At 45.5% G+C, this 22,798-nt stretch overlaps 1 protein-coding gene across 1 annotated transcript in view; it reads left to right on the forward strand.

Moving 5' to 3' along the window:
• The window catches only part of Abcb10 (ATP-binding cassette, sub-family B (MDR/TAP), member 10), a gene marked incomplete at its 5' end in the record, with an annotated part of 40,972 nt that overhangs the window by 17,134 nt on the left and 1,040 nt on the right, over positions 1–22,798 (forward strand). Inside the window, 9 exon segments of the mRNA XM_005405023.2 lie at positions 3,029–3,163; positions 4,815–4,961; positions 5,961–6,096; positions 12,908–13,003; positions 14,125–14,334; positions 15,115–15,194; positions 16,262–16,442; positions 19,657–19,700; positions 22,619–22,653. Coding sequence (XP_005405080.2) covers positions 3,029–3,163; positions 4,815–4,961; positions 5,961–6,096; positions 12,908–13,003; positions 14,125–14,334; positions 15,115–15,194; positions 16,262–16,442; positions 19,657–19,700; positions 22,619–22,653 — 1,064 coding nt within the window.

Below are 22,798 nucleotides of genomic sequence, written 5' to 3' on the forward strand. Positions count from 1 at the left end.
CACAAGATTTTCATTGAAAATGCTTGATCTGCGTTTCTTTTTTACTGGAGATAGGATCTTGTTAGGTAGTTCAGACTGGCCTTGAACTTACTTTGTAGCCCAGCATGGCCTTGAACTCCTAGTGATCCTCCCAGTGTGTGCCACCATGCCTGGCTTGATTTGCATTTAGATTTGCAATTGAAAAGATCGTTTGACATAATCAGGCATATTAAAAAGCTTCCCAGAGGGTTGTGGTGCATGCCTGTAATCCCAGCACTAGGGAGGTTGAGACAGGAGGATCGCTGCAAGTTTGAGGGCAGCCTGCACTACACAGCAAGTTCAAAGGCCAGTGTGGAGTACATAGGAAGACTTTGTCTCAAAAAAACAAAAAGAGCCAGACATGGTGGCACACGCCTGTAATCCCAGCACTCAGGAGGCTGAGGCAGGAGGATTGTTTAGGCCAGCCTGGGCTACAAAGTGAGCTCGAGGCTAGCCTGAACTGCTTAGTGAGACCTTGTCTCAAAAAGACAAAACAAAAAACCAAAAACTTACTAATAACTGACTGGATAAAACACTATTGTGTTTTAAATTTAAAGTAATTAGAAATTGCATTAATAGTGTGTTCTCCCATCACACCTGCCATAAGTTAAGTGCCCCATGCCACAGGAGGCTGTTACTTCGCACAACACTGTTTGGTGCAGTGGATTGACCCTTGTTCACATGTTGGAAGGGCTGGGGCTTCGCCCATTCTGGGTCCCGCACACCGCGCTGGAGTAGGAGGGTAGGGCCATAGTCAGCCTGTTATGTATGACTGACAGAGCGAATGGAAACAGTTTTAAGGGCCCCTGTTTTCCCAGCCAAGTGGGAAGTAGACTCCCAAAGAAGACTTGTCCAGTGCTTAACTCTGGTTTTCCAAATGCAAATGGTTCTAGGGTTCAGGAAGAGGTCAAGCTGGGAAGTACCCTCAGGTTCCCTTTTCCTATAGCAGTGGGAGAGACTTCAGTGTAGTCAGTCAGCCAGTTCAAAGGGTCCTGTCTTGGTCTGCCCAGACCACCATAACTGAGGACCACCGACAGGGGCTTATAGAACGGACATTTATTTCCTACCATTCTGGAGCCAGAAGTCCATGGGCGTTCTGAGGTCTTCCTGCTTGACCCATAGACAGCCAGCGTCTTGCTGCGTATTCACATTGGGAAAAGACAGCTCTGGTGTCTCTTGCTGTAAGGACATTCTGGGGCTGGGGATATAGCTCAGTGGCATAAGCGCCTGCCTGGCAAGTGCAAGGTTGTGAGTTTGATCCCTGGTACCACAAAAACAAACAAACAAACAAACAAAAAACCAAAAAGGACATTCCCTCTGCACCAGAGCCCGTGCTCTACCTCCCCAGGCTTCATCTAACTCTAGTCATTTCCTCAAGGGCTCATCCTTCCTCATAGCCACCCTGAGGGTTGGGGTGTCCACAGGAGCCCAGGGGAGCAGGCATTTGGCCATCACAAGGCCTCCTGAGGTGTTATCACTGAGATCTGGTCTTTAGCTGGAGGAGCAAGATGTGGCCTTGTTTCCCCTGCACACACTCCTGGGCTCAAAGCACCAGATTCTAACATTGCCTGCACCGTATTGCCAGTTGCTGATGTGCGCTGCCATCTCCTTCCCATGTGAAGACAGGAGGGGATTCCACATTAGTCTTAGTCATTCATGGAGCCTGTAGTCAGAGTAAAGGGGAGGGTGGCCTGGGCAGTTGGCCTCCACCATGGGTAGTCCCCTGGGCTATGCTACCCAGCATGGTGGACACATCGGAGACATGACTGTGCTCCCAGTTGCCTGGAGGGACTGTCTGCCCACCCTGGGCTTCTGTGAACACATGTGGCCTCTGTGTGCTTTGCTTGGTATCAAGGCCTCCCAAGAACAGGGCATACCTGAGGTTGTTCTCTCTTTCCTTGGTGTATTATCCAACTCCCACTGCGTGGTCTGGTCTTCCTATGCCTGTAGTGCTTGTTGCAGGTGCTCGGTAATGATTTGTGAGTGAGAAAGTAGATATACAAGCCAGTTGTAGTGGTACATGCCTGTGATCCCAACACTCAGAAGGCTGAGGCAGGAGGATTGCAAATTTAAGACTAGCCGGAGCTATTAGTGAACTCAGAGCCAGCCTGGGCTAAATACTGAGACCCTGTTTCAAACAAATGCAAACCAACAAAAAGCTATTACTTTCAATTTCAGTCTGTAGTGTTTCCTGAGCATTTTAGGAGACTTTATACTGATTACACTATTTTCTGTGCAAATGAGATTTGGTAGATTTTAATTAGTATGTTAAAGAAACACTAATGTTATTTAAAACAATTCCCTCATTGGAAAGCTCATGGGACCCCTTCTGTTACATTAGAAGCTGATTATTCTTTGAGCCTCTGCAGCCATGAGGGACTTCTCCACTCACTGGCCAGACGTGTGGTCCTGCTGGCCTCAGCCCACCACGCCGGGAGACAGCTCCCACTCTGTCCACTGACATTCCATCAGCTAGCGCACTTTCTCTTCCCCCACATCTCTTTTTTGTTCTGTTTTGAGACAAGGTCTCCCTGAGTGCTGGGTTTACCGGTGTATGCCACTGCCCCCACCCCTCAGCCCACTCCTGACTATTGTTTGATTCAGGGTTGAAGTGACTTCTCTGACTTAGTCACTTTAATGGGACACATTATTCTGGTCATTTAGGGTCTCAAGAGGATCCAGGCTCAAACGCAGAAGTCTGGCCATTGTGCAGCAGAAAGGGCCTCCCTGCTGGGTGGCTGGCCTAGCTGCCCTCTGCTGTTGAATAAAGTGGCCTGATATAGATAGAATTAGTCTGAGGGGGAACTGTTTTGTCTTCCGTCAGGAGTGCTCTGTCCTGTTACTCCTCAGTGGCAGACTATGTGTTCGTGGGATTTTCTGTCTGAGAAGTCCACCCACACAGGAGACACAGCTTGAGACAGCACTTTCCAGTCTGTCTCCGTGTACACACTAGGTGATGCGGTCTCACCACTCCACCTGACAAATACCTCTTGGCTTTTGTTTTTGACAGTTTTTTGTGTCACCGAGTCTAGCCACCTTTGTTTTAAGTGTGGTCCCTCCAATGTCCATCCTTGCTGTGATTTATGGTCGATATCTGCGGAAACTGAGCAAAGCCACACAGGACTCACTGGCGCAAGCCACACAGGTAACAGCCTTCCTGTGCTCGTGAGCTCCAGGAGAATGGGCTCAGAGCCAGAGCTGTGGGGAGAGCTACAGAGTATGTGAACTTTTTAAAGCACTGGGAAGCTGAGGTAGGAGGATGGCAAGTTAGCCAGCGTGGGCAGCTTAGGGCTGGTGACATAGCTCACTGCTGCCTGAGTTCAACTCCTAGTATACAAGAAAAAGAAACACCTTCCCTCATGCTAGGCCCCCTGGCCCTGAACATAAAGTACTCTACCTCTGGAGTTGGCTTCCACCCACAACCCAGACAACATTCAGTTTGACTTAATATTATATCAGCTTTTCCTCCTTACCATTTCTGTTACTGGTAGGAGCAGAAAACTAGTATGTTTTAGAAATAGTTTCTGGATGACATTGTATCCATCATTAATTCAGTAAAGCTAGCTTTGCAGTGCCGTGCAGTAAGTAGTACCTTTTTTAAAACTAATAATGGGCTAAGGATGCAGCTCAGTGATACAGCATATGCCTAGCACTGGCAAGGGCCTGAGTTCAATCCTTAGCACATGCAAAAATAATTTTTTTTTTTTGGTTTTTCTCCAGTACCAGGAATCGAACTCATGACCTTGAGCTTACCAGGCAGGCGCTGTGCCCCTGAGCTAAATCCTCAGCCCCAAAAATAAAAATTTAAATGGGCATTTTTTTTAAAAACAAAAAAGCTAAAAATAGCTTACATTTGTATGTTTCAAAAACCATGCTTGGGTTTTTCTCTTTTTTTTTTGTCTTCTTAAGACAGGGTCTCACTATGCAGTTCAGGCTGGCCTTGAACTCACTTTGTAGCCCAGACTGGCCTAGAACTCACAAGGATCCTCCCTGCCTCAGCCACCCGAATGCTGGGATTACAGGCGTGTGCTACCATGCCTGGCTATGCTTGTTTATCATTGGAAAATATGAAAATATAATGAAAAAGGACAAAAATACAGATAATCCTGTCTCAGAATTAATGTTACTAACATTTTGGAGTCTATTTCTTTTTTTTTTTTTTTGTACCGGGAATTGAACTCAGGACCTTGCGTTTGCCAGGCAGGTGCTTATGCCACTGAGCTGTATCACTGGCTGGAGTCTATTTCTTTATTTTTCTTTTTTCTTTTTTTGTTTCTTTCCTGAACCGGGAATTGAACTCATGACCTTGCGCTTGCCAGGCAGGCACTATGCCGCTGAGCTAAATCCCCAGCCCCTTTTTTCTTTTTTTTGAGACAGGGTCTCACTATGCAGTTCAGGCTGGCTTTGAGCTCACTTTGTAGCCCAGGCTGGTCTCAAACTCACAACAGTCTTCCTGTGTCAGCTTCCTGAAGGCACCACCATGCCCTGCTGGAATCTGTTTTTTTATCTCCGCGTGAACATATATTTCTATCTCTGCTGTCCTGCTGCTACCTATTCATCATTTATATCTGTATATCATGTATTTGTGTGTGTCTCTGTGATATGTGCACATGTAGATACACATTTTTGGACAGTAGGATCATTCTGTGTATTCTTTTGCTACCTTTTTCCTGACTTAGTAGTGTTTCTCCAATGACTTTGCATTGATAGAGTTTTAAATGAGAATCACATTTTGATTTTGCTTCCAGATTGAATTGTGACCCTTCCCCCTGGCCCTGTGTTTGTCACTCTCGCAGCTGGCTGAGGAGCGCATTGGGAACATAAGAACAGTCCGAGCCTTTGGGAAAGAGATGACGGAGGTAGAGAAGTACAGTGACAAAGTGGACCACGTGCTGCAGTTAGCAAGGAAGGAAGCCTTCGCTCGGGCCGGCTTCTTTGGAGCAGTACGTAGACTGTAGACCATTCTGGGGAGGATGGGAAGGGCAGATGCTGTGATGGTGAGACTTTTTTATTCTGTAGCTTATGCCATAGTAGAAAATGGTTTTACCCTACTTCAAGCTAAGAATGACTTGGTCATTGTTAGGAAGGCAAATAAATTGTGCTTAGGAAGGAGGTAGCGGGTGGTGAGGTCAGGGACCGTTTCCCAGGGTGGGTGTAGGCAGCTGCATGGGCTCCACTTGCCACTGGGTTGCCAGAGGTCCTCAGCTCCATTTAGAGCTCACAGTCTATTTGGACAGAATGGCTCTGGGCTGTTCTGATGCGGGCAAATTTGAAATCTCCTGAGCATTAGCCAAAATAACTTCAGTGCACTTCAAGAAAGAGGTATGAAAATGAGTTTAAACTGGGAGGTTGAGGCAGAAGGATTGCTGTGAGTTGAAGGCCAGTGTGAACTGCATAGTGAAACTCTTGTCTCAAAAAGACCAAAAAAAAAAAGAGAGCGAGCGAGAGAGCTTAAATAAGATACTGAAATAGAAGATTGTCATGTGGGAAAATTCACGGTGTGCCTACACTGGAATAATCCTTAGAGGCGATTCAGTCCTTGCCACAATTAACTAGCTAGGAAGCAGTGGCCCAGAGAGGGCAGCAATGAGCAGAGTCCATGCACAGGGTTCCAGCCCCTACTTGCAGAGGGCACTCATCAGAACACGTGATACGTGGAGCAGACTTCCGCTCTCCCTCTAGTCAGAGCAGATCCTCGAGGCTGCTTTTTTCCTGTGCAAACTGAGTAGGTTGAGCAAGACAGGAACCCAGTGGTTGACTTAGCAGCTGAGTTTTCGTGATGATGTGGTTATTTCTCTCAATGTAGCAGATATTTTAAAACTTTTATTTGAAACTCAGTTGGAATTTAATGTCCAGAAGAGTAAACCAGAGGCCTTGTTGATGCATTTTGCATCCTGAGAGGCCTCTGGTCCTGCCTGACTTGTGTGTTTTTTCCTTGACAGACAGGGCTCTCCGGGAACCTGATCGTGCTCTCTGTGCTATACAAGGGAGGGCTGCTGATGGGCAGTGCTCACATGACCGTGGGCGAGCTCTCCGCCTTTCTCATGTACGCCTTCTGGGTTGGAGTAAGCATTGGAGGTATATAATTTAATAGGCTTGGGAAGTTACAAGTGAAATACCAACTTTTCAGAAAATGAAGTTGTGAGCAGAGTGAGCAAGTCCTGTATTGGGAAGTCTGGGATCTTTGTAGCCTCTTGTATCCCAGCCTTGCTGGGAGTGGTGATTCCGGCCTGCTGCTAAAGCAGTTGTCTGTCTGCTCACAGATGTAGGGAAGAGGGGGATGCTGAGCAGGCATACACACACAAACATATAGTCCTTGGTAATGAGTTTTGTGATTGGCAAATCATTGGGGAATAAAATTCCTTTTGCAATACTCAAAACTAATGAACAATAAAAAGTATTGACAAATTACAAAATGCATGAAACAAGAGTTGCTTACTTTTGTCAAGAATGTCTAAGGATTAGGCATGGTGTCTACCTGTAGTACTGGCTACTTGGGAGGATCTTTGGAACTCAGGAGTTCCAAACCAGCCCAGGCAACATAGTAAAAACCCATCTCAAAAAATAGACAGAGCCCCTCCGAGTTTAGCTTTTATCATCCATTCCTGGGTGAGAGGGAGGAAGGTCATGAACCAGAGTTGTACTGTGGAGTGTCTCTCTGTCCCTCTCAGAGGTCCCCAGCCATCCTGGGTAAGTAATTTCCTGCCTTTTGTTTTTCTTTATGGTCTCTGAAATGGAAGGGTCAGGTAAGGGGATAGCTGAGGTCTGAGTAGGACACTGGATACTGTGGTATCCGCTCTTGGAGAGGATTATTTTTGGGTTTTGGTCAGTTTGTTTATTTATTTATTTTTGGTACTAGGAATCGAACTCATGGCCTCACGCTTGCCAAGCAAGCACTTACACCCCTGGGCTATATCCCCGGCTCCTTGGTCAGTTCATTGAAGGGAGAGGTTTTTCCTAACAGCATTTTGGTTCTGCTGGTTGGAGAGAAGCCTGGTTAAGATGCTGTGGAGTGCGAATGACCGTATGTTGTCCCTTTCTCTCTGTCCCTGGTTGAGCCAGTGAGCTGGGCCCCACGCCCACTGTGATGCTGCTCCTCAGGTTCTTCTGTCCTGCTCTGGAGTGGTCAGGTCACCCCTGTTTAAACCGCCCTTCTGTGGTGTCTGTTCACATTCCATGCTTGACAGCTTCCTTCTTTGGCTCTTCCACTCTTGTGTTTTCTGCCTCGTTTGACACCATCATTCCTTTTTTTTTTGGTCTTTTTGAGACAGGGTTTTGCTATACAGTTCAGGCTGGCCTTGAGCTCACTTTGTAGCCCAGGCTGGTCTCGAACTCGCAATGATCCTCCTGCCTCAGCCTCCCGAATGCTGGGATTACAGGCATACGCCACCATGCCCGGCTTGACACCATCATTCCTAATCCTTCCTCTCCCCAACCCCAACACTGTGGCACTTTAGATGTATCTCTGTTTTGGGGTTTGTTCCCTTCCATCCACAGGGTCAAATGCACAAATGTACCTTGCTTGGGTCAGATTAGAAAGCGCTGGTTTAGTCCAGGCAGTCAGGTGCCTCCCCTGGCTGCCAAGGGTGCTGCAGAGACTGTACATGCCAAGGCCAAGCATGCAGAAACCCAGCATGCCGGGATATAAATAACTACAGCTCTGTCCGCATCTGCCACCTAAAAACAGAGTGAGGAATGAAAGGACCTAGAGCAGTGCGCTTCTGTCACTACCTGTTTCCTTTTTCACAGCCTGATAGACACTGACCAGGATAGGAATTAAAACAACACGCTGACTGGATTTAAAATTCTTTAGTGTTTTAATTAATTTTTTTTTTTTTTTCATCAAACTCATGACCTTGTGTTTGCCAGGCAGGCACTGTGCCGCTGAGCTAAATCCCCAGCCCCCTTTCTTTTGTCTTTTTGAGACAGGGTCTCACTATGCAGTTTAGGCTGGCCTTGAGCTCACTTTGTAGCCCAGGCTGGCCTAGAACTCACAACCATCCTCCTGCCTCAGCCTCCCAGGTGCTGGGATTACAGGCGTGCGCCATGACGCCCGGCCTAATTAGAAATTTTTTTTAAACATTTTTTTTGTTTTTTTGAGACAGAGTCCCACTTTGTAGTGTAGGCTGGCCTGGAACCCACTTTGTAGCCTTCAACTCTAGTGATCCTCTTGCCTCAGCCTCCCAGTGCTAGGATTGCAGGCATGTGCTACCATACCCTGGCTAAACTTTGTTATATTAAAGTACCTCCAATTCTGTCCCTTCACTTCCTCCATTTCTCCGTTCCTTTCTTCTTTTTTTTGAAATGTTACCAGTTGGGGCTGGGGATTTAGCTCAGCGGCAAAAGCACTTGCCTGGCAAGTGCAAGGTCGTGAGTCCGGTTCCTGGTACCGGAGAAAAACCAAAAAAAAAAAAAAAAAAAAGAAATGTTACCAGTTTATATAAGTTCAGTGATGAAAACTATCAGAAGAATACCCTCAAAATTATTTTTTTCTTAGAATAAAAGGAAAGGAAAACTAAAATCCTGTCAGTATAGCCATAGATGCTTTGGTAGTCAAGAATGTCTGGAGATGGAGACAGTCCATTTGCCTGTTGAGGGCCCTTTTTTTGTTTTTTTGAGACAGACTCTCTATGTAATTCAGGCTGGCCTTGAACTTACTAGGTATCCCAAGGTGGCCTTGACTCGCAGTGATCCCAAACACCGCAGCCTCCTGAGTGCTGGGATTACAGATGTGCGCCACCACACCTAGCTCACTGAATTTTTTTTCTTGGACAGCTGTCAGCAGAGTAAAAGTGATGGCCATACTGAGATTTTCTTTAGTCTGCCTTTCTTATCATTTTAAGATGTCTGTGGTAGCATTATCTTCTATTTTTCTAGATTTTCCAGGGAGAGTATTTCATAAAGGGCAGCTTCAGCTGGGTATTTTCCCCTACATGTAAATGTGAGCATAGTCTACACAGTTTGGTCATTTCCTCCAGTCTTAGATGTCACAGTAATGGGGAAGCTAGGTTGATTTTTTGATAATACCAAGACATTTCACTCTCAAGGCCCTCTTCATTCATCCCCTTACCATCCACTGTCCTGCTGATGAAAGAGAACATGAAAAGGACTGGAGCTGTACAAGAGTAGCTGAGAGACTTTGGCTGTGAAGGACTTGGAGTGGGTGGACTTCAGAGCCTCTACCTTCTGCACTGCTCCTTACTGTAATCCGTCATTGTGGCCCTTGCTGCTCCCTATGGATGATGCTGTCATCAAGCACTGCACTGAAGTCTAGATGGCAGCTGTGCCAACTGTCAGCTGTCCCTTTCTAAAACTAATGTTTGTTTATTTGTTTGTTTAGTCTTTTTGAGACAGGGTCTCACTATGCAGTTCAGGCTAGTCTTGAACTCACTTTGTAGCCCAGGCTGGCCTTGAACTCACAGTGATCCTCCTGCCTCAGCCTCCCGAGTGCTGGGATTAAGGCATGCACCACCATGCCCAGTTTACAACTAATATTTATTTTTAAAAGCATTTTACTTTCACAGCAAAACAGCGTGAAAGGCAAAAAGATTTTCCAAGTTATCGTTGCACACATGCACAGCCTGCCCCTCTATCCATGTCTCCCACCAGAGTAGTGCATTGTTTAAACAGGTGATAAGCCTGCAATGACATACTGTTGTCAGTTAAAGTCCATAGTTCACAGTAAAGTTCAGTTGGGTTTTTTTTTTTTTTTTTTTTGTTTTTTGGGGCAGGGTTTTGCTATGCAGTTCAGGCTGGCCTTGAACTCACTTTGCAGCCCATGCTGGTCTCAAACTCTCTCAACAATTCTCCTGCCTCAGCTTCCCAAGTGCTGGGATTACTACACAATGCCTGGCCAACCACTGACTTTCTCCTCTCTCCATAATTTTGTCTTTTCCAGAATCATACAATGTTGTAGCCTTTCTGATTTTTCTTCTTTTTTTTTAGAAATATCCATTTGATTCCTCTGTGTCTTTTATGACTTGATGGCTTGTTTCTTTTGAGCTGTAAATAATGTTCCATGGGCTAGATGTATCACAGTTATCTGTTTATTTATCGACACCCATTAAGTATTGGCACTTATGATAAAGCTGCTATAAACATCCTTGTGCAGGATTTTGTGTGGACATTAGGTTTGGGTAAATACCAAAGACAGAGATTGCTAGACAGGATAGCAGCAATGTGTTTAATTTCATAAGAGGTTATAAAACTGCCATCTAAATTGGCTGCACCATTCACATTCCTTCCTGTGATGGAAAAGATTTCTTGTTGCTCCACATTCTCATCAGCACTTGGTGTTGTCAGAGTTGAGGATTTTGGCCAAGCTAGTAGGTGTGTAGTGATGTTTCATTGTTTCAGTTTGTATTTCTCTGATGAATTCTGATGTGATTTTCATGTCTGGTTTACTGTCTATACATCTTTGGGAGGAACCTATTGAAATTTTTTCTGTTTCATATATTGAGTTTTAAGAGTTCTTTGTATACAAGTGCTCCTCCTGATGATGGGCTCGTGTCCCCACAAACACATCGTGAGTTAAAAGTATTATTAGGTGAAAATTCATTTAGTCCACGTAGCCTGCCACATCCTTGGGCTCTGCAGCACAGTGCAGCGTAGTGCTCATTATTCCCCTCTTGATCATGTGGTTGACGGGAGCTGCTGCCGCCGCCCAGCATGATGAGAAAGGGTCATACCACAAATTGCTGGCCCAAAATAAGATCAAAATTCAAGATTTGAAGTATTGCCAGGTGTGGTGGCGCACACCTGTAATCCCAGCACTTGGGTGGCTGAGGCAGGAGGATCATTGTGAGTTTGAGGCCAGCCTGGGCTACAAAGTGAGCTCAAGTCCAGCCCGAACTGAATAGCAAGACCCTGTCTCCAAAAGCCAAAAAAAAAATTGAAGTATGGTTTCTGCTGAGGACAAATCACTTTTGGACCTTTACAAAGTCAAAAAAATCATAGGTCAGCTCATCATAAGTCAGAGACATTCTGTATTGTGGACAGAAGTCCTTTATCAGATGCGTCTTTCACAGGTACTCTCTCCCAGTCTGGATTGTCTTCTCATTCTCTCAGTAGTGATTTTGAAGAGCAGAACATTTCAGTTTTAATGAAATGAGCCTTTCTTTCTTTGGTGGCCTGTACCTTTGAAGTCATGTCTGAAAGATCATTGCCATGTATAAGGTTGTGTACCTTTTCTCCTATGATCTTCTAGGAGTTCATAGTTTCACATTTATATGTAGGTTTTTAGTTATTTTTTGTTTTTGTTTTGAGACAGGGTCTCACTATGTAGTTCAGGCTGGCCTTGGACTGACTTCGTAGCCCACGGTAGTCTCAAACTTGTGGCAGTCCTCATGCCTTCAGCCTCCCAGGCACTGAGATTACAGGCATATACCACCATGCCCAGCTTATAATTCATTGTACATTAATGTTTGTGGAAGGTGTGACGTCTGTATCTAGGTCAGTTTTGTTTGTAGATGTCCAGGTGTTCCAGAGATACAGAGGTGCCAACACTGCATCTCCATCATGCTGCCTTCGTGTCTTTGTTGGAGATAAGTTAACCCATGTCTGTGTGGGTCCAGATGCTTTATTATAATTTGCTGTGAAGGTTTACTATATGCCTAGCAACATTTGGATTGCATTTTTCAACATCGTTACTAAAGGAATATGTTACAAACATATGTTCTCATATTTGACATGGACCATTGTAGTTGCAGTTTATTTTTTTTTTGCTTGTTTTTTTTTTTTTCCGGTACCCGGAATCGAACTCACGATGTTGCGCTTGCCAGGCAGGCGCTGTGGCACTGAGCTAAATCCGCAGGCCCTGTAGTTGGAGTTTAAATTATTAGTTAGGTCATAAGTAAAGGTAACTAGAAGACTTAACAATGGAACTCCTTTCTCATTTTTAGCCCATGTGAAAGTTGTACTTATTAAATACCTAACGGGAAGATTTGACTTTTATAGATTATCTTTAAAATAAATACTGAGGTATTTCATTCATTTTAGTTATTAGATAAACATTGTATTTTATTTATAGTGCTATTTTTAAATTTTTTTGGTGGGGGGGGTTACCTGGAATTGAACTCAAGACCTTGTGCTTGCCAAGCAGGTGTCTGTACCCCTGAGCTATATCCCAGGCCCTTAGTGCTATGGTTTTTTTGTTTGTTTGTTTGTTTTGTTTTGTTTTGTTTTTTAGTGCTATGTTTTTGACTAGTAGATTTCTTCTGCAACATTGTGACTTTCACTTGGTAGAGATTAGTATGGCAATTTTTTTTTTTTTTGTCTTTTTGAGACAAGGTCTCGCTATGCAGCTCAGGCTGGCCTTCAGCTCACTTCGTAGCCCAAGTTGACCTCAAACTTGCAATGATCCTCCTGCCACAACCTTCTGAGTGCTGGGATTACAGGCATGCGCCACCACACCCAACTGGCAATATGCTTTTGTAAATTCCTTAATCAAACAGTAAATCCTTATGAAAAACCAACAAAACTATGGGTTAAGAAGCCAGAGGAAGATAACGATAGAAGACAAGGAATGGTGAATATTGGTTTCATTCAGCAACCTCAGCTTTGTTGAAAGTAGCAAATTCATGTTAAAAGCATTCTATTGTCTGCTCAGTGTGGTGGCTCATGCCTGTAATGCCAGCATTCTGGCAGGCTGACACAGGATCACAAGTTTAAGCCCAGCCCAGGCAGTTTACCGAGACCCTTTCTCAAAATAAAAAATAAAAACGGGCTGGGGATGTAACTCAGTGCAGAGGTCATAGGTTCACTCCCCAATACCTAAGACTACTACTACCAACAAAATAAGACTCTTGTCATGTTGCCCCGTGGGATGGGAGGAGCCTGTGGCTTTTTCTGGTCCTGCCGATAGATGTGTATTTTCTGCTTCTTGTCCCAGGCCTGAGCTCTTTCTACTCAGAGCTGATGAAAGGACTGGGTGCTGGCGGACGTCTCTGGGAGCTCCTGGAGCGGCAGCCCCAGCTGCCTTTTAATGGTGAGTCTGAGATGGGATTGAAGTTTTAGTCTGTTGTAACTTGTGTACATGTCTGTGTGCCATGGAATAGTTGGACTGCATTTTTCAGCATCTTACTAAAGGAAAATGTTACAAATATATGTTCTCGTGTTTGACATGGACCATTGTACTTGGAGTTTATTAAATTTTGGAGAGGTAGGCTGGTGCCCTGCCCTGACATTGAAGGATGAGCAGCCACTGGATGTGGTCTCTGAACTCAGCAGGAAGGGACAGGTTTCCCGTGAGAGGGCTGGGCAAGGAGGCCCACTGGTATGGCTGCTGTGATGTCCCTGCAAGTCATTGGTTCCTGCCCAGAGCAGGACAGAGAGCAGGCTGGGTGCAATTAGGGAGCCAGCCATTGACTGGATAGGCCTACCCTGTGAGGGGCTAGGGTTGAGCACTGGAAGGATCCAACATACATACGCTCTAATTTTCTTGGCATTTTGGAGTCGGGTGTAGGATGCTGCTACTGAGGGGCTAGAGCTGGAGCTGTGGCCTGGGTACCCTCACTGGGACTTGGGAGGAATGGTATGAGGAGCAATCACTCTCCTCCACTCCTGGGCCCCCAGGTACTGTGGGGTAGGTGCAGGCCAGTGTGTGAACCCTGTTTTCTCCAGTGTGACAGGCCCTGGGACCCGAGTCCAAGCAGAAATGAGCCAAGTTTCTCTGTCAGAGCCAGGTAACCCCCAGGCAGAGGCCTCAGTTGCCATGGTACAGCACCCTCTGTTCATCACTGATCTTTCAAGTGTTCGTTCAAGGTTGACAAGGTGAACTCTCCCCCAGTAGTAGGGTTGGAAGCCAGACTGCCCCCAGGCAGGTCTCAGCTTCCCAATGTCATCTGTGGCCTCAGTGTCCTTCTCAGAAGAAGTAGAGGTTGGGGTTGGGTTGTAAGATCAAACAAGACTGTGCACATAGGGCGCCTTGTGCAGTAGGTGGTGGCAGGTGCATGTCAGGCGTTAGATGCAGGCCTGCTCCCTGACGTGCCCTCAGAGAGTGCTCCTGTGGGCCTTGTCTGCCATCCACCCTCAGGAACACAGGAGAACTGCACTGGGTGGTGAGTTTGATTTTGCACTGAATAGTTGACCTTCCTTCTTGTGTTTCAGAGGGCATTACTCTAAATGAGCAGAGTTTCCAGGGCGCCTTGGAGTTCAGGAACGTGCACTTCGCCTATCCGGCTCGCCCAGAGGTGTCCATATTCCAGGACTTCAGCCTTTCCATCCCATCAGGATCCATCACGGCGCTGGTTGGCTCAAGTGGTTCTGGCAAATCCACTGTGGTTTCGCTCCTCCTGCGACTGTATGATCCCATTTCTGGTAAGTGTCCTATCATGCTGTGGGTAGGGGCTCTCTTGAGCCTCTCTCCCATGCCCTAGGTGGACAAGATGAGCGGATATTAGCCAGCGGAGCTCATCTTGGGAGGAGTGCTCTCAGGCAGAAGGTGTCACTTGTGGGGTAGAATGACTTCCACAGAGGCTCTGTTGACATCTGGTAGGTTTTGTGTCTTTCCTCTGCCTCTTCAGTCCAGAGCTGCACCTCCTGGTCTCTGTGCTCCTGCCGCCGCCTCATGGGCCCTCATCTGAGAGGAGGCCATGCTCAGTGGAGCTCAGTAGCTAAGAGCAAGTACCCATGTTCTCTGGGGCATCCCCTCTCCAGAGCACAACAGAGCCACGCCATGCCAGGTGCTGGACCTCTGGGAAACTGTCTGACACTTCTGCTTGTGAACCACACAGTGCTTACTGTAAAAAAACAGTTAACCTGGCAGTTGTTTCTCCCCAATGATGGCTGTCTTTGGAATCAGGATTCTGCGAGGGCATGTGATTTTCAGAACACCCAGTCAGTGGGACTCTGGGGACTGTCTACAACCCCGAGTGGCTTGTCTGCTACGGGAGAACCTAAACTTCAACCAGAGGTCCCTCTTGGCTCTGACACTATATAAAGCATGTTGGGTTTAGATTCCATTTTACGGGGAGATTTGGGGAATAGTTTTAACCTTCAGAAACCTACATGTAGAAATTTCCCACTGGGTCCTTTCTGTGTTTGTATTACTTATCAGCCCCTTGACATTCAGTGACTCTCTACTCTCCCCTCCACAAGGAACTATCAGTCTTGATGGGCACGACATCCGTCAGCTAAACCCTGTCTGGCTGAGATCCAAGATTGGGACTGTCAGTCAGGTAAGAGGCCTCCATTTTCACCTCCCATCCTTTGAAATGACTTGTCCTTTTCAGTTGCACTTTTCCAGCTGTGGTAAACTCCTCTCACTTGGCAGATGGTTTGCTGTTTCTGGAGGACCTGCAGCACTTTTAACAGTTGAAACTTGAAGCTCTGAGTTTTTACCCAGAGCTGGGACTACTGTTCCTTTGTAATGCAGATAATCTGTAGAGGATGTGGAAAAAACCGTACATCCTTTCGTTGGCTCTTGCCACGTCCCCAGCCAGCCACTGTCATTGCTCTGCATGTGATTTCAGGGATACACAAATGAAGGCTATGTTGAGGCCCAGGGACTCTGCAAAGCAGGGACTAGTGTCAAAGTAGAGTATGACTGTAATGGGATCGCTTGGCTGAGGCTGTTTGGGATCGTGGGATCTTTGTGGTGGAGAAATTTTGCCATAGCCAATTTTTGTCAATATCACATGGGCTCAGCAGACCCTCCTGTGGCTTCCCATTTTTGTACTGTCCTGTGGTAAGTGTCTCCTCACCTCACCCCCTGTATGGGGCCACATGGGTCACACAGCCATGGGAGGCCAGGCAAGGTGTCAACCTCACACTCATGAGAATGGAGGGGAGAGGCTGGGAGTCGGTGCATTCGTTAGGACCTCTGAGGTTCCCACCTAGTTTGTGTGTGTGTTGGAGAGTGATGAACACAGACAGACCCCTTTGTCCTGAGGAGAAGGGTGGCAGCGGCAAACAGGTGAACTCAGTATTCCAGGCCTCAGAGTTTACAAGGCCCTGGCTGGGCAGGGGACCTGTGGGCTCCTGTGAGGGGTCTCCTTTCCCACAGTATGGTGAGGACGACAAATGATCACATCAGCCCTGCTCTTAGTAAAATGGGAGCTTTTCAAAAGCCTGCTGGGCAAGTGTGTGCAGAGCACGGACGCAGAACTGAGTGAGGAGCTCTGTCCTTCCAGCTCATGGAGTCGCCCTTGGGGCTGAGTGCTGCGCTGAGCTCTCTGCACTAACAAGGCCGGTTTGAAGTTTGCCTCGAGCTTTGTGTCAGATATGCTTTATTTCCAACCTGTAGGAGCCAATTTTGTTCTCTTGTTCCATCGCTGAGAACATCGCTTACGGTGCCGACAGCCCATCCTTGGTGACTGCAGAGCAGGTGCAGAGAGCAGCGGAGGTGGCCAACGCAGCAGGCTTCATCCGGAGCTTTCCCCAGGGCTTCGACACCATGGTTGGGGAGAAGGGGGTGCTCCTGTCAGGTGTGTGGGGTTTATATTTACTTACTTGGCTTGGCTATGTGTTGGTTCCTGCTTTGCATCAGAAGGCCTGTGCTCCAGGAACACCCCACACTGTGTGCTCAATACAGCTTGGGTTTCCATACCTAGAGTTAGGGAAGTAGCCTAGTTACTTTGTGATATCTCATACATGTGGACAGCATCCCACTTGCCTTCATATTCTACCTCAAAAGGGGTTCCCAACCACATTCCCTCTGCGTAGTTCTTAGCCACAACATGCTTTTTTTTTAATCTCACAAAAGATGTGTTTTGTAACACCCTTGGGACCTAGGGCATTGTAGAAAAGAGTTAGATATGAAGTGGCTGGACCATTTGCCTAAGGAGGCAGAACACTGCACTTCAAATAAAACTGTTACAAAAAGTGTTCTCTTTCCCCATTTTGTATTTTGCATACAAGGCCAGAGGCCAAGACACTTGATGAAAAGGGTCAGAGAGTAAATATTTTAGGTCTTATGGGCCACACATCATCTCTAATTACATGTTTTTGTGCTTTATTTATTTTGTAGCAACACTTTAATTTGGCCAGGGTAGCACAGGCCTATAATCCCAGCTACTCTGGAGACTGAGGCAGGAGGATTGAAAGTTTGAGACCAGCGTGGGCCACTTAGAAAGACCTTATCTCACTGGGCATGGTGGTGCATGTCTGTGATCCCAGCATGCAGGAGGATCATTGAGAGTTCAAGGCCAGCCTGGGCTACATAGTGAGTTCAAAGCCAGACCGGACTAATAATGAGACCCTGTCTCAGAAAAATGAGAAAAAAAAGGAAAGATCTTGTCTCAAAATAAAATTTATAAAGGGTAAGGATGTAGCTCAGTGGTAGGGCCTTTGTCTAGCGTGTGTGAGACTCTTAAGTTCAATCCCCAGCACAACAAACAACTCTTTTAAAATGTAAAAAGCATCTTAGCTTGAGAACTGTGTGAAAACAGGCAAGGATCTGGATCTGGCCTGCAAGGCATGGTTTGTGAATGGCCTCAGTGCTGTGAGACAAAGGTCACCACTCCCCTGACCGTCCAGCAGATGTCTGCTTTGTGGTTTCCATGTCCTAAGGGAGGAAGGAGAGGACTTGATTCGTATTACTGTATGCAAGGGTAGGACCCCTATGTACAACTGAAAGGGAAATAAAGTTTTGGATAAACACAGACTTTTATGAATACTGATACGGGTCTCCTTGGACAACCTGACTCTGCCTGGAAGTGTCAGGTGCCTAAGGACAGTGAGCAGGCCACAGGGTAGAACAGGCAGTGACCCTTTCTGCCTCTCACATCAGCTTGCAGTTGGACCTCTGAGAGGTAAAACAAAAATGTTGAGTTTATCGTGCATTTTTTTTTTTTTTTTTTTTTTTTTTTTTTGGGTGTTTTTTGCCCATTTTTTTTTTTTTTTTTTTTTTTTTTTTTTTTTTTTTTTTTTGATAGCCTTTTTGTGTGTTGTTTGTTTTCTTTTGTTTTTTGAGACAGGGTCTTATTGTATAGTCCAGGCTAATCTTGAACTTACTGTAGTCCAGGCTAGCCTCAAACTCATGGCAGTCCTCTTGCCTCAGTCTCCTGAGTGCTGGGATTGCAGGTGTGCACCACAATACCTAGCATTGTGTATGTTTTTTAAGCCAAAAATAGTAGTGAGCAGATGGTTCTGGTGGATCTTAGACATTGCAGGAGTAAAATCCACACCTTGCTATGTGATAGTGACCAGCTGCTGCTTCTCTGAGACATGTCCTTAGGCAGAAAAACCAGCTTCAGCGGCTCCTGGTAGAAATTGCTGTGTGTGTCCTTTTCTTCTAGCAGCATTCTCTGGTTCCACTTCACAACCAAATAAGCCACAGTTCGCAACTGCCCTTGTGTCCTGGGAGGAATAGGCACCTAGGAGCAGGTCCCCAGCTCACCTCCTGGTCCTGAGGGCACTTCCAAGCACAGGAGACTGTCAGCTGGCCGCTCTAGGAACCTCCAGGCACTCAGATACCTATGCTGATGGTTAGAGGATCCCTCATGCACTGACTCCTGCGGGGAGCAGTGACCAGTTCACTGCAGCACAGCTGTACATGAAGGACTTCACCTGCACGAGGCTGTGTGCTGCCCAGCAGTTTCTGCGGCGGAGGATGCTTTGCCAGCAGTCAGCTAAAGGGAAGGCTTTACCACCAAAGGCAGAATTAGGTTTCCTGCAGCAACCCGCATGGGGAGGTATGAACCCTCGGGGCTGTGGGAGCTCAGTGGGGTGGTCCCTGGAGGAGGGGAGGACACTGGCCAGGCAAGACTGCTGCCTTGCAGCTTCCCTTCATCTCTTGCTCCCTTCCTTTGAGTGGAATTTGTGCTTGAAAAAGGAGGGGCTTAGGGTATCTTCCTGTGTGTGTGACCATATGCTTCAGGGCGGGGAGATGAAGAATACACCATGAGGAGGGCAGAGTAAAGACTAGTTTGCAGAGATAGGATCTCTTGAGTTTGTAGTCTTCTCTACACTGGGTGTCATACTGGGAAGGAACAGTGTGTGGTAGCAGAGACAGAGCTTTTCCCATTGTTGACTCAGGTGCTGGTTCTGCTGCTTCAACTGTGAGACCTGGGACATGTTACTTTGTGCCTCCATTTGCCGCCTGTAAAATGGGCATAATTATAGAGTCTATCTCAAGGGATATTTTTAAAAGATGAAAGAGCACACATAATGTGTTTAGAAAATGCCTGCCACCAGGTGTGGTGACACAACCATAATCTCAGCGCTTGGGAGGCTGAGGCTTCTGCTACATAGTGAGTTCAGGGCTAGTCTAAGCTACATGGAGAGACCTTGTCTCAAAAAAAAGAAAGAAAAGAAAAAAGCCTGCCAGCAGCCTAGGAGGCTGGGGCAAGAGAACTGCACAAGTTTGAGCCCAGTCTGGGCAATTTAGCAATTTAGTGAGACCCTATCTCAAAATTTAAAAAGGGTTAGAGATACAGCTCAGTGCAGAGCCCCTAGGTTCAATCCCACAAAGGAAAAGAGATGCTGAAGTGTAGTAAGTCCTCAATAAATTTTAGCTACAACAATAATTACTAATTTTGACTTTGATGGGAACATATTTAAGAAGTAGGTTTTTGTTCAACTATCAATGCCACCTATGGCAAACTAGAAGGCATCTTCAAACTGCCATGTCTTATCAGAAAGACCTTTTCCTGAGAATGTTTGTTAAGACTTTCTTTTTTAAAATGTTATTTTTATCAGGTGGACAGAAGCAGCGGATTGCGATTGCCCGTGCACTGCTTAAGGTAAACCTGAATCCAGTTGCCTGGTTTTTTAGTATTGTTTTTAATTGGGAGTTTGTAATTTACCATTTTCTCCTTCTTCTTCTACTACTTCTTCTTTTTTTTTTGAGAGGGTGGGTGGGTATATGGTTGAGAATCTGGTAAAAGATAAGTTAGGGGTTCCACTAATTTAACCGTGAATATTGAGTACAAACTTAACCGTGAATATTGAGTATTTCCTGGGTGTGAGGGCCCAGGGCTGTTGTAGGGTGGTCAGAGGGAGAAAAGTTTCACCCAGGGACAGGAAGTTTACCTTATCCAAACAGCATGAGAATGTGTATTTGTATAACCTGGAGTCAAGCCTGAGTTCAGTACAAATTTGAAGTACTTGGACTCCCAGAGGGAAGGGGAAGCACCTTAGTAGCTGACGGTCCATTGTCCTATGTTGAAGGAAATGGCAACCTTGTCCTTTGTTCTGGTGTTCTTTGTTTTTTTGGTCTGGGAATTGAACTCACCACCTCACACTTGACAGACAAGTGTGGTGCTGCTGAGCTATATCCCCAGCCCCTTGTCCTTTGTTTTGTAGTGATTGTCTTCAGGTTTTACAGGTGATCTTTTATTTATTTATTTTTTATTTATTTATTTATTTTTCAATGGAAAAAAAATTTATTTCCCAAACAATGTGGATAAGTAATGTGTAAAGCAGAAGAGACTTAGAAGTTACCAGAAAAGCAGTTAAGAACTTTACTAGAAGATCCATCCATCAAGTAACAAGTGTGGTTTCTTTAACTCCACACTGGCCTCCTCTTGCTTCTGTTGTCCCTTTGCTGTTTTATCCCCCTGTCCCCGCCACCTCCTTTGTATACAGGTGATCTTTTAAAGACAGGTTATAGACGCACAGTTTCCATACTATGAAATGCATCCATTTTATTTCTTCCTTTTTTTTTTTGGTATCAGGACTTGGGAGGGGACTTTTTGGGTAACAGAAATGCTCTACAATTGGATTGTGTTTATAACCAACTCTAAGCTTACTAAGCATCTATTTTACATTATTTTACAGTGATTTACTCTTTTCTTTGTTTTTCTTCTCATACCAGGAATCGAACTCACGACCTTGCGCTTGCCAGGCAGGCGCTTTGCTGCTGAGCTAAATTCTCAGCCCCAGTGATTTACTCTTATTTATCCAATTTTATGTACTAGCTGGGTATTCCTAAATCAACTATTCTTTTTTTGGCGGTACCGGGGATTGAACTTAACCTTGCACTTGCCAGGCAGGTGCTTATGCCACTGAGCTATATCCGCAGCCCACCTAAATCAACTATTAACAAGACTTTGAGAGTTTCAATCTGTTTTACTCATTTCAGATTCTCATCTCATGCTGTTTCTTTCTTTTTTTAAAATAAAAACCTGTGTGAAATACAGCATAAACACAGACAAAAGTCTACCACAGAAACAAGTTTTGCTTCACCTGTCACATCCAGGGCAGTCTTCACACATGACAATTGCACAAGTTCCATATACAAGCATAAGCTGGGTGTGGTGGCGTACACCTGTAATCTCAGCACTTGCCTGTAATCCCAGCACTCGGGAGGCTGAGACAAGAGGGTCGATGTGAGTTCGAGACCAACCCAGGCTACAAAGTGAGCTCAAGGCCAGCCTGAACTGCATAGCGAGACCCTGTCTCAAAAAGACAAGACAAAAAACAGGTATAGCCTACACAGATAGCACATATGGTTTGTTCTCCTGTTCTTATAGGGTGCAGTTGACATCTTTTTTGTTTTCCTGTTACCACTGTAGGTCTTTGTGATGCTGCACCTGCCTATTCACCTCTCAGCTCGCTGTTGTGCACCACAATTTTTTTGTGTAGTTCTCTGGACAGAAACATCGTGTTTTTCCTCTGCTGTAAATTATCTCTTTTTTTCCCAATCAGATTTTATTGGCACATTTTAGATACACGTAGTGATCACATTCATCATGGAGAATATGTACCTGTACATGATATGTTTCTTTTTTCCCCATTCGCCTATCCTCCCTTCAACTCCTCTGATCCTCCCCATTTACAAAAGTTTTGTTTCCATGTTTTCCTTCTTTTCTCATTTTTTTTACTTTTACCTTCTTTCCTGGCCCCCTCCACCCTCCCTTGTTCCCCACTCCGTTTGAACACTTTCTTCCTATTTCAATCTTTCTTTCTTTTTCTTTTCTTTTTTTTTTTCTTTTTGTGTGTGTGTTTTGTTCTTTTGAGACAAGGTCTCACTATGTAGGATAAGCTGGCCTTGAACTCCTACCTTAGCCTCCCAGGTGCGAGGATTACAGATGTGTACCACCATACCTAGCTATCACGCTATTCCTTGATTGACCAACAGGACAAAACTGTTGTGAATAATGTCCAGTCTGGTGTCACTGTGATAATGGCTTAAAATTGTCTTCAACTCTTCTAAACTGTCCCTATCTCAGACATTTGAGTCTGTGTTTTTCTTTTTTTTAAATAGCTCTCTTGAAGCCAGGTGTGGTGCACATCTATAATCCTAGCACTTGGGAGACTGAGGCAGGAGAATCACCAATATGAGGCCAACCTGGGTTATACAGTGAGACTCTGTGTCAAAAAAAGCTCTGTTGAGATATAATTCTCCAGCACCATCATCTGTTTAGAGTGAATGTCTTCGTGACTCCAGGCAGAGCCCTGTGTGAGCCTCCTGTGTCCCGCACTGACTTAGCCCTGGATGACACTGATGTGCCTGCCGTCTATGCAGTGACTGTTCTGCATATTTCACAGGTGGAAGCACACAGTGCGTGGCTCCTGTACCTAGCTTCTTTCACTGACTAATACTGCCATAGTTTATCCACACTGTAGCGTGTGTCAGAATGTGATTCCTTTTTATTGCTGAAAATTTGGGTTTTTCTAGTAAAATAATGTTTTCTTTTAAATTGTTTTCCTTCTTCAGAATCCCAAAATTCTTCTCCTAGATGAAGCAACCAGGTAAAGCTGTCTCAATGCCCTGATGTCTTCCTGACCTGTGTCTGGGGGGAGGGATGTCTTATAACATGTGCATACAAAGTATCTTAGTAAATGTGTAATTGTGCTAAACCAAATTACCTCTCCACCAAGACCTTTTCATTGTGTC

The sequence above is a fragment of the Chinchilla lanigera genome, unplaced genomic scaffold (genome assembly GCF_000276665.1).
Source record: "Chinchilla lanigera isolate Chin_1 unplaced genomic scaffold, ChiLan1.0 scaffold00091, whole genome shotgun sequence".
NCBI classification, from domain to species: domain Eukaryota; kingdom Metazoa; phylum Chordata; class Mammalia; order Rodentia; family Chinchillidae; genus Chinchilla; species Chinchilla lanigera.